The 12,174-nt window shown below is 36.1% G+C and overlaps 1 protein-coding gene across 1 annotated transcript in view; it reads left to right on the top strand.

Moving 5' to 3' along the window:
• Window positions 1-6,627: 6,627 nt before the first annotated feature.
• LOC107672188 (calretinin-like) overlaps window positions 6,628-12,174 on the top strand; it is a 16,038-nt gene continuing 10,491 nt past the window's right edge. The window contains exons 1-2 of the mRNA XM_016465278.1: window positions 6,628-6,792; window positions 11,428-11,504. Of these exons, the coding sequence (XP_016320764.1) occupies window positions 6,699-6,792; window positions 11,428-11,504 (171 nt within the window). The 5' untranslated portion in view covers window positions 6,628-6,698. The remainder of the gene's footprint in view (window positions 6,793-11,427; window positions 11,505-12,174) is intronic.

Genomic DNA, 12,174 nt, shown 5'->3' with positions numbered 1-12,174 from the left:
TATTTCAGTTTTTCTTTTTTAATAAATCTGCAAAAATGTCAACAATTCTGTGTTTTTCTGTCAATATGGGGTGCTGTGTGTACATTAATGAGGAAAAAACATTAACTTAAATGATTTTAGCAAATGGCTGCAATATAACAAAGAGTGAAAATTTTAAGGGGGTCTGAATACTTTCCGTACCCACTGTAATAAGCGAGTACACCATGAATCCATTTTTCAAACCGTGTTTTTGGCTTGTCCTGAATCACTACGGTACACCTATAATAAGTGTTTATATTCGGACTATTTTAGACTGGTTCGGGTAGGTACCGCTGCGGAGTAGCCCAGTACCTGCATGATTCGTCATAGACATAAACAGAGAGAAGTAGCTCCGGCTACAATGTTCTTCCGCAAGACGCACGCAGTTCTGTTTATTAACCGCTAGAGCGCCAAACGTTACGGACGGCAGCTTTAAGTAAAGATCATATTCCATGAAGATATTTTGTAAATTTCCAACCGTAAATATATCCAAACTTAATTTTAGATTAGTAATATGCATTGCTAAGAACTTCATTTGGATAACTTTAGGATAACTTTAGAGGCGATTTTCTCAATATTTTGATTTTTTTGCACACTCAGATTCCAGATATTCAAATAGTTGTATCTCGACCAAATATTGTCCTATCATAACAAACCATACATCAATGGAAAGCTTATTTATTCAGCTTTCAGCTGATGCATAAATCTCAATTTTTAAAAATTGACACTTAAGACTGGTTTTGTGGTCCAGGGTCACATACATATATAAATATATAAAAAAATAAAATTTTAAAAATGTTTATTAATATTGTATTTTTATATTTTATGTTATTTTATTTTTTATTAAAATTCATATAATATAATATATGTCTTGAGAAAGAGAATCATTGATATATTAGTTCAGTGGTGGACTCCTCCCAATCTGTTCACAACAATACCTGAATTATGAATTTTAATTCCCAAAACTGTCTCTCACGCAGACATCCACATACGGTATCCTCACAGCAAATCTCTGATATCTTGGGCATAACAGACCTTTAAATCAGAATCCTGATATTTTACTCTCTGCCCTCTTAACGCATCCCTCCACGCTACATCCACTCCCATGATTTTTCTTTTTCATTTCACTTTAATCAGCCTGCTGTGATCGTGTGCTTGATGGAGAGCTATACTTTATATCTCACCATCTCTCTCAAATCATTTTTGCAGCAAGGGACACAGGAAGAGTGAGAGAAAACCCAGGGGACACGTTGGCATTAACCATCTATACACATTCTTGGAACAGTGGAATCCACTGAGGAAGAGGGACCTTATTGGAAAGAGAGATCTCATTTATCCATAAACAGGCCACAGTTGAGTGAGAGAGACAGTAGGGTTGTAATTCTGAGCATTGTTCAAAGGTCAGTGCCTTTCTCACGTCCACATTCATGACATCTCTCTTGCTAAAATGATAATACTCTGTCTCATTAATATATACAGTGGAGTTCAAAATTGTAAAGGCCAGGGTTATTATAGTTAACTAAAACTAAAACCATAATCAAAATTGTTACTTGAAATAAAATAAATGTAAACTGAAATAAAATATAATATTAAAAATGTATTTGAAGTTAGTTGCCAAAAAAACATTTTTATTTTCAAATAGTTCAACTTGATTTACTTTAACTTGAAATAACTAAAACTGAAATAAAAATTAATAAAACTATATAGACATTTAAAAAATGAATAAAATGACAGACACAGCAAAATGACTAACTTAAATTTTTTATTAAAATGAAAATTACTAATTTCAACTATTAATAAAAAAATCTATAATTCTAAATAATGAAGTAACAATGGTGAAGGCACATTCAAATTCTGGAATTTAAAATAAGTAAATAATAAATAAAAAGAAGCCTAAGAAAAACTTTCAACAATGAAAAAAAAGAAACTTGTGCACTTTCTAGGTATCTAAACATTGATATTGCAGTGATCATGTGACTCTGTACAGATATGTTCTTGCTTCCATTGAAACATAAGATGCTCTTTAGATCATTCTCAAATCATTTATTCATTTAAATCTAACTTATTTTATGTGTTAAATGTCTTCAGGGCTTGACATTAACTTTTTTGCCCACTAGCCACAGTGGCCAGTGATTTTCCAGTTACTAGCCACTCAGCATTTTCACTGGCCACAATTTTGTTTTTGGGAAATTATGTTTTATATGAATTAAATTGACCATGGTGTGCTAAAGTATGACATGACTTCAAAACATAACATTTTATAAAATGAATTTAAGCCATTAAACCCTTTTTAAGAAAAGGGATGAGTCAAAATAATCAAATATTAGGCTATATTAATTTAAAACATCAATTAAAAAAAAAACATCTGTTTTAATCGTTTCGATGTTTAGAAGGCATATTAGCTTATTGTCCATCCACCAGTTCACATTTACAACTTTGCGTGTTTGCTGCTTAAAAATATGGGTCGATTTTGGCAGTGGTCTGAACAAAAACAGCAGACAGGCTTATTGATAATGCAAATTAATTCTCTACCCGTAGGTGGCGCTTTTGGAACAGAAATATAGAGGTTTCCCCGGGAATGGCTGTAAACAAAGCAGTCCTGCACTCTCATAAACACTACTTTATCAGGCAAGATGAAAGGAAAATGCCACTGTGTTTTGACTTTTAAACTTGCAGCTCATATTTATTTAATGCAGGTTGGTCCTTAGGGCGGTGTAACTGGTGTGGTTGCACCAGGCCTTGTGCTTGAGGGGGCCCCGTGGCGAACGGACTGAGGGCCCCCTTTTGAAGTCACATCAAACCATATCGCAATTCTTGTTCTTCCATCCCCAAATTTAAGACCTCTTAAAATTATAATAAAGACTTTTCTTGTACCATTTAAATCATTTAAGCCTTTTTATGGGCTTAAATTTGATACAACTAAATGTAAAGACTTTTCGATGAACCATGGAAGCTCTCTGATTCAACCCGCCAAAGTGGCTAGTGGGAGTGACAGTGTTACATGCCACTGGTGTTAATGTCAAGACCTGAATGCATTAAATTAGATTGAAATGTATTCAAAAGTACAAAATAGAAACATTTTTATACTAGTGGTCTCAGACTTTTGGACCCCACTGTATTTGGAGGAATTTGATCAATCACTATAAAGGTGGATTTGGGGATGTAGAGGAAACAGACTGAGACATCTCTGCTGAATAAGACTTTCCACATTCCTAAACTCGCCCGTCAGCAGACAGATCACTGGAGTACAGCCAAGAACTGTGTGACAAGGCAAGCAGATGGTATTGACTGACTATTCCTCAATGATCATATTAGTTCACTGTCACTTTCACAGCATATTGATTGACGTTTTTGCCCTGTAGATCATATTAGATGAAAGGTTGTCTGATAAGAGGTCAACAGCTTCTGACTATGAAGGATTACTTAAAAAAATACTGTGCACACATCTGGCGTGATAAAATTTGCTGCTGCCATGTTAGCCTATAAGTTTTTCAAATATGTATTAAAATTTCAGTATAATTTCTCAGCAGTAGAAGGACTACAGGTAAGTATTTTAATCTAATTCATGCTGAAGTTAAGCCCTTGTCCTTGGAGCTTGTACACATATACGGCAAAATGCTACCTGGAACACGTAATAAATGCAGCCTGTACAAAAATCCCTGTTACAAACATTCAGCAGGAATGTAGATGTTGCTGGATCAGGCTTCTTTGATGGAAGCAATAAATGAACTTTTCCACGACATTCTAATTTATTGAGATGCACCTGTACGTGCTTTTTCCCGTCATTGACAAATGGAAACTGTTTACTCCTCAGGATCACACCGAAACACTCCACCTCATGGCAGCTCTGTCTAGACAGAGCACAAGGTATAGATTAATAACCTCTCAAATCGCTACAACCCACTCAAACTCAGACAAGCTGTAAGCAGGATGAGTTTGCCAGCAGTGTTGAAATGGTTGTCTACTTTTTGTCTCTAAAACATTTGCACATTCAGTGAACTACAGACCAGATTAATCTCCCCTTATAACCTGGAGCTTAAGCCTAAAGTCATTCAACAGAAGTCACATTCGTCTCCCCCTCAAATGAACTACACGGAATAACAATCCAGTGTGCGACATTGCCCTTACTGGAAGTAGAGTCTCATATTTCACTTCACATAAACAACTAAGCATTCACGGGGGAGAAACAATAGTACGTCTGAAGCACAGCAGCCTTGAAATTGAGTGAAAGCTCTTCTGCTTTTGATAAGGGTAGTAAATCTGAATGAGCTGACTGCTAGAAGTCATAACTTGGCAAATTATTCATCCTATCTATCTATCTATCTATCTATCTATCTATCTATCTATCTATCTATCCTTCCATTCATCCAACCATCTATCTATCTATCTATCCATCCATCCCTCCATTAATCTCTATAAAGCCTATATATTTTAAAACTTCAAAGCTTTTTAATTTTTTTGCCAAAACTTTCCGAAGTCTTTGATGAGCAAACATTCAAAGTTTGTCTTGATAAACCTTGCTTTTCTAGTTAAAAATTACAGTTCATTTTAATTCTACTACCTTACATTCAAATTTGAATTAAAATTATGTTTGCTACTACAATTTACATTCAATTAAAATCCAGGAATTTAACTGGAATTTAAAAGACAGTCTCTTCTCAGTGTTGTTTTTCTTTGCAAACAGCTACACTCATCTTAAGAACATGCTCTATAATCAGTTCACGAGTCCGCCTGTCCATTCAGCCCTGCCAGATGATGGTAAATGAACTTGGCTTGCTGTCCCCGAAGGAGGCTCGAACCCGAGGCTTGGCTCAAGCTCTGAGTAAGAACCCCCTTCCCCCCTTATGGTACAGTGAGGAGGAAAAAGAGAAGGAATTAGAGGAGGAGAAGGGGAGATGGAGGGATGCCGGAAGAACTGTCGCGGGAACAGAGCAATGACTGCCGCTTATACAGTCGTAGAGATGATTGACAAAACTGGATGATTTTGAAACGTGTGTCCGAAACTGCGTTGGGAACTTCAACAAATGCAAGTTGCAAACACCAGCTGTTTGTTGATCCAGATTGAACTGTAGAACTGAACTGTAAAGCTCTTACTAAGTCTACTAGTTTTGTTGGACAAGGTCAGGAAACTCTCAGTCAGACCTATCAGTATCAGTCATCACATTTGACTGAATATGGAATTAACTTAAGCATCTGCTTATTCAAATAATCAAGGTTAGTGTTCAGATGCCCTGACTGTAAAGACGGTCCTCATAAGCCACTGGCTCTGTGGGACATGCGAAATGTGATTAAGTGTGTGGATTTTTAATTAATCTAGCCCTAGTTGAGCCATTTCTGTCAAACGATTGTAATTGGCATTAAAGCTTTTGGCGTGTTGCATGGGCTGGGTGCTTACACATATTTGGCAGTGAGGACGCAGTAATTACTGCTGAGTTCCTGGGATCCCTGCGGTAAGTGAGCATTACTTTTCCCAATGCTCTGTTCCCTGTTCCTATGGTGCAGGCAGCAGTATGCATGCATGACTGCGGTGGGATAATTAGCCTTTGATGCTGTGGGCTCCGCGGGGTCAGATGTCTTTTATCACTCTCTGTGATTGCAAGCACCTCTAAGAGTACACAAAACTACATTCACAAACACTGACAGATTTGAATATGATAATGAAAAAAATAATACTTCTGACATATTTGAATGTTCAATGGTGCAGAAATTGTAACTGCATTTCCATTAACACATAACCTACACCTGCACTGTACTAACTCATACAATACACTGTACCATATTATTCTGCCAAGCAGCATATATTTAGAATAATTTATTAAAACAGCGTTGGAATGTTTAACACTTTTTATCACTCTACTGACCAGAATATGGGAGTTGGCATTTTCTCTGACTTCAGGTTTGCTCGTAGAGGGGTTTCTCTCACAAGTCAGCAGGGAGCTAGAGTGGAGGGATAACAGAATGAAAAGGAAGGGGAAGTCTCTGTCATTCTGCTTCTCTCCTATATGCAGCTTCAGACCGGCTTTCAGTCTGTGTGTTGCTTGGGGACACACAAAGCTTGATTTCTACTAATAAAGGAAAATATACAAAATAACTGAAACATAAAATACTCAATATTTAATTACTAATATCAAAAGACATTATAAGAGGAGGGGACACTACAGGATGACAGCACCAATTAGCCTGAATCAACATAGAACACTGGAAAATATGCATATATATACAAATATTTTAGTAGCCTATTTTGAGAGTAGATTTTGTGGGGGCGCAGGGGTTTCAGGGCTAAACTGGGATGTTCCTGTCTCATCTGTAGTTATTCTATAATTTACATTATCAGTATCAGTACATTATCAGTATCAGTCACAATATGCATTACGTTAGCGGAGCAGAACGTTTAATAGCTTACATACAGTGATTCTGGTCCATCTACATGTTTCTGTGAAAGCATCTTTAGAGCTGAGCATCTCCAGCAGCTTTCCCAGCACGTGCGCGAGTGCTGAGCCATGAAACAGTGATGCTAGAACTACTGCGCCACCCGCATGAGCGCCAAAGGATTGCAAGCACTCCGCGCATTTAAAACCCCCTGCAAAGCACTTGGGGGCGTTACAGTGCGAATTTGACTCTGACTGAGTAAAAGTTAGCCCGGGATTTTCTTGTGGACAGTAGGACAGATACACAAAAGCATGGCAAACAAAGGACAACAGCCTCCCTACCTTCACTTGGCAGAGATGACCGCATCCCAATTCCTGGAGATCTGGAAACATTTTGATGCAGACGGTGAGTACAGATGCGCCGTTTATTCCACGGATTATGATTATGAGAAAGAACTTATTAAATCATAAGTGAAATGCTATCATTATAATAGCAGAAAAAAAGTTTGACGCTAACAATTTCCAAAGAGAACACTTGTAGGGCTAAGGAACTAAAGATTTTGTTAGAAATTTACGTGCGAAATAAAACCAAATAGATCAAAGAAAATTGATAAACAACATTCTAGCATTTATGATCTACGGCTATTGTAATTGGTAATGCAGTAATAATAGGCTACATTCAATTGTATAATATTGTATAAAAATTTATTATTTTTTTAATAAGTCCCTTTATATGAGGTTATTTTATGAATCATACTGTCACGTCATTTAGGCTATTCATTCAGCATTTTTAGAACCCTTCTTGGCACAAATCAAGAGCAGACTTTGATCACTATTGCTATTATCTAGTAGCATAATAAGCAATTATAGCGTACAATGTGGCTAAAAATGCTTTGATTGATACAATTATTAGCAGACGGGGCTCCATATAGAGTCCCGTTGGTGAAATTACTTTTACTCAGGTATTATCTCGGAAAAATATGAAAAATGTTTCAGACCGAGGTTGTATTTCAAAATTTAGTGAACTGCCCACGTCGACATCATTTTTGTGCATCATGCGCGCGTTGATTGTGTTCGAGAAAGAAAAAGTTCAGTTTCTCTTACACTGTCTATTCCCATGTGTTTTTACGCATTCTGGGCAACTGTCAGTGCTTCTCTGTTGGGAAGATGGGTGTGTGTTCAAGGTCCTCATCACCCAGGACATCTCCTCAAGATCACTTACAGGAAGCTCATCGGATATTATTCCTGGAGAGTTAGCAGTTGGCTTGCATCCTGCAATATCTAAAGCTGAAAATATATGATTGACTAATTATGTATGTATTAGGAACATAATCGTATCCGTAGGGCAGATGTTATCGTTCGCAACTTGGTGTTTCTTTCCTGTTCGTTTTCCGCCGAATGCATATTATTGAAATACAGAAAAACGAAATTGACAAATATCACACATACTAACCTAGAATAGCGCTACCTATCATCTCAGCTATAAACTTATAGCAAAGGGGAAAATAAAACAACCTCAGAGGAAACAACAAAACAAACGTGTTGGGCTGGGTCCCAAAGTAGGGTAGACTGAGTACATTTGGGACGTGTACAGTTGAAACACCTTAAATAACTTGCGTGCACAGGAACCCTGAGCCGTGATTTTTTTTGCTCTACACATGCGTATTAGCATTCTCTTTGATCATGGAAAATTTGAAAGGTGTGCGTCTTTCCACTCCAAAGATATCGGCAAAAGTTTTTTTTTCCAAGGTAAGATTTTCATTTCACCATGTCCCTTCCACAATGAATAGCTTATTATCCTTTTATGAATGTTAAACTTCACGTATATCATTGCAAACGTTACTCTGTGCTCTAAAAATAGACATATTTTATGATATTGTGCCATGCAAGGTCTTTGCATAATCTAGAGAAACATGCGAGTATGTCAGTGGGGTACGGTTGAGACGCAGTGTATCAACTGTACCCAGACAGGTGTCCTATTGCGTCACATGCTGTTTAGCTGGTTATGATAATAGGTTAAAAGTCCCATTTACACACATGCTACGCAAATTATGTTTAAAAAAATGATATTTGTGATATTTTTCAACTCTCTATTATTAATGGACATATTTTCTAACATGAATGTTAAAAGTATAACATAGCATTTTGTGAAATATACAAGGTGGTAACGTGGGAACAGATGAAACACCCTTTATATCCAATATGCAGTAACAGTTCAATCAGAAAATAAAATGTATTTCAGAGGCCGTGTGTGTGTACTGGTATTACCTACGTTATGGGGACCAAATGTCCCCACAAGTATAATACCAGTAAATTCTAACCTTATGGAAAAATTTTGTTAGGTCCCTATGAGGAAACAAGCTTATAAATTATACAGAATGATTGAAAATGTAAAAATACAGAAAGTTTTGAGTGATGGGTATAGGTTTAGGGGTAGGTTTATAGAATATACAGGTAGTAGAGGAATAAAATATACTGTCTGTACAGTATAAAAACCACTAAGATATGGAATGTCCATATAATGTGTGTGTGTGTGTTAGGCAATGTAGTCAGTGAGTGGACTTTATTTTTGTTTCTGTTTTTGTTGTTTTCCATGACTATTTACATTGTTATTTTTACTGTTATGTTTACATTTGTACTGTCTGCCATATCTTTTCTAGCGTTAAATATTTTGTTCCTATTTTGTTAACGGAATCTGAATTAAATAAAGCAAATAAATAAATCAGTTTTTTTTTTAATTGCACAACTGTAATTTATTACATTTGCAATAAATGTTTAGCCAGCTTTAGAGCATTAAGAATGGGTGTCTCAACTGTACCATGGTACTGTTTCAACTGTACACCATATGGGTACAGTTGAGACAAAAATGCACCTTATGTTTATGAGCTAATTGTGGAAAATATAAACTACTTATGGCTATTATTAGTTTATGATATTTTAGTACATAAGCAAAAGAAATATCATGTGAAAACCACTTCATTTAGTTTTTGTGTAGTGATGAAAAAAGCAGAAAGTGTCTTTACTGTACTCAGTCTACCCTATCCATTTCTTTTCTTTTCTTTTCTTTTCTTTTCTTTTCTTTTTTCTTTTTCTTTTAAATATAATTAGCCTGTATATGCTATGTGTTTTAAAATTCATTAACAGCAAAAGTTCCAAGTTAGTAGTGCGCTAAATAGACGCTCGAAAAAAGAAGTTCCGTTCACCTGAGGAGGTAACCATAGCAACAGCAGCTTTTTCGCACTCTGTATCAGGCGGTACATTTATAAAACAAACAATACAGTCATCATTTATGAGTTTATTGGGTACTTCTATCACAAGTAGCCCTATATCACGAAAAACTTTAGTTTAAGATAATTTACGTTTGTGCTGGGAATGGCAATCAAATCGATTCCTAGAAACGAACCTTAAAAAGCGAGAAAGCGTGAAAATCACTGACAAAAATTCCATTAAAAAATCGAAGGTGTGCAGTCTGACAAGTTTATGAGGGATGAATGTTAAAAAGTTAAAAAGTAACCAATTAATCTGACTGCCACAAGTGTTAAGGAAAATTTGAACTGAAATAATGTTTATTAAGATTCTCAGTCATCCACGTCACCACAGAATATCATCAAGAAGATATTGAGAAGCATCTGGAATTATTTTCTATTAAAGATGCATGACCACTCATGTGGCTTGATGGAAATTCGTTCTGTTTTATTATCATAAGTTCATAGCTACTGCAACACAATGGAACTTAAGATTCAGTGAGTGACACATTTTGTTGTGTCATAGTCCAAAATGGCCTCTCCAACACATCAGTTCTATTTCCAAGATGGCTGACCATCCCATAAGAATGTAGATGTGCTAGAAGAATGATGATAATAGCATAGGTAGAGCCAATGAACATATAGGCATAGAATTCAATATGGTACAAATGAAAAATTAATGGTCAATATATAACTAATGCATGAACCATATTGTATACAAGCACATTGGAATCTACAATCTGTACACAATGACATTTCCAAAGACATTTTCCAAAAATTCATTGTAAGAAGAATGAATGTTCATATTAGCTCTCAAAATGTCAGAGCAATCATATCGACACCAAATGGCAACATAGTAATTTCCAACATACTCAGCAGGATTAATGCCTGTGTGAACCATAATTATTATCTATTGCACTCAACAATTTAGTAGTTTAATTATTCTGTATAGATCTCTGGCAACAATCAATGTATGTAGAGTTCATTCTCTCAACGCAACAGTCAGATCGATTGCAAACACACTAGTAAGACTGCCTGTCTTCTTACATACAGCTCATAGTATTTTCTCAGCCATGCAAGTGATGGTATTCACATTTATTATGAATAACAGAAAGAGAGATTAACCACAAATCATGTGTCCAGATGTCTACAAATGCCACTCTAATCCACAGGCAAATTAATCAACAATCATAGTAGTTAAGACATTTCAAACATGATGCCTTTGGGAGAAACACAGATAATAGGACAATACTTATGAACTCATTGTATTCCTCACTTCACATAAGTTACAATCACTGTTGTGATGTATTAGGCCTTGCACACAAAATCCCATTTCAAACACGCATACACAAACGCATATTTCCTTTGCATGAAGGGCCAATTTCCTGGCATGGGAAATTACCCCAGATGGCAATATTACATTTATTTGTGGAGGCGATTTAAAATGTCAGCAGTAGCATCAAGAAGAATCTCCTTTTCGTCTTTTCAAATAAATGGCATTAAAAGGCTCATACTGTAAGGCCTCCAATTAGAGGAAAAATGGAAAAGAGAGAGCCTTCAAAGCTTAACTGGGAGACTAGCCATCAAAAGTTTTTAATTAAGAACTGTGTTGCTTGGATTTGGGTGCCAGCCAACAAACCAATCTAGAGTTAACCAGCTTCAAAGCAGCCATCTAGGCAATCTCATTACTTAGCATTTCAATTGAGAGACAGTAGTTATCTAGTCATATAATGACAAACATCGTTATGGCTTAAGACATCTCAGTAAGTACTGAACCACACTTCCTTATATTGCAGGAAATGGCTACATTGAGGGTAAGGAGCTTGAAAACTTCTTTAGTCAGCTGGAGATTGCACGGAGAGGGGCTGGTGTGGTGAGTATACAGACAAGTGAAGGAGTATTAACAGGAATACATCTCATTAGGAAGCACTGTATCTTCCAAACTACACTGCGGAATTCTCAAAGCAATGAGTAAACTTCATTGTGCTATATTGTGTTGTATTCATTGTGCTTAAACTGAAAGATTGTGTGATTGTTACACTTTTTGCATGATCAACTCAAAGTACATCATCAAATAATCTTAAAGGGATAGTTCACCCAAAAAATAAAATTCTGTCATTATTTACTCACCCTCATTTCATTGACAACGTTTTTATTCTGTGGAACACCAAAGAAGATATTCTGAAAAATGTCTTTGTTGTTGTTTTGGACCCCTTTGACTTTCATTGTATGGACTATTGAAACATTCCTCAGAATATCTTCTAAAGTCACACAGGTTTGGACAACATAAGGGTGAGTAAATGATAACAGAATTCATATTTTTGGGTGAACTATAACTTTAAGATATTGATGGAAATCAAAGCTGCTGTTTATTTGCATCACTAGCGTTGGCTCAACCAATGGCGTGATTTCGGGGTGGGACTAACTAATTGGAAGATGAAGGCGTGCTTGAAACTTGGAAAATGGTTTTCAACAAACATTGATAACATTCTTTATTTTTGCAATTCTATCTCTAATTCTAACACTGTAAAAAAAAAATGGTA

The sequence above is a fragment of the Sinocyclocheilus anshuiensis genome, unplaced genomic scaffold, assembly GCF_001515605.1.
Source record: "Sinocyclocheilus anshuiensis isolate Anshui unplaced genomic scaffold, SAMN03320099.WGS_v1.1 scaffold997, whole genome shotgun sequence".
In the NCBI taxonomy this organism is placed as follows: Eukaryota; Metazoa; Chordata; class Actinopteri; order Cypriniformes; family Cyprinidae; genus Sinocyclocheilus; species Sinocyclocheilus anshuiensis.
This window is presented reverse-complemented; position numbering and strand designations above follow the sequence as displayed.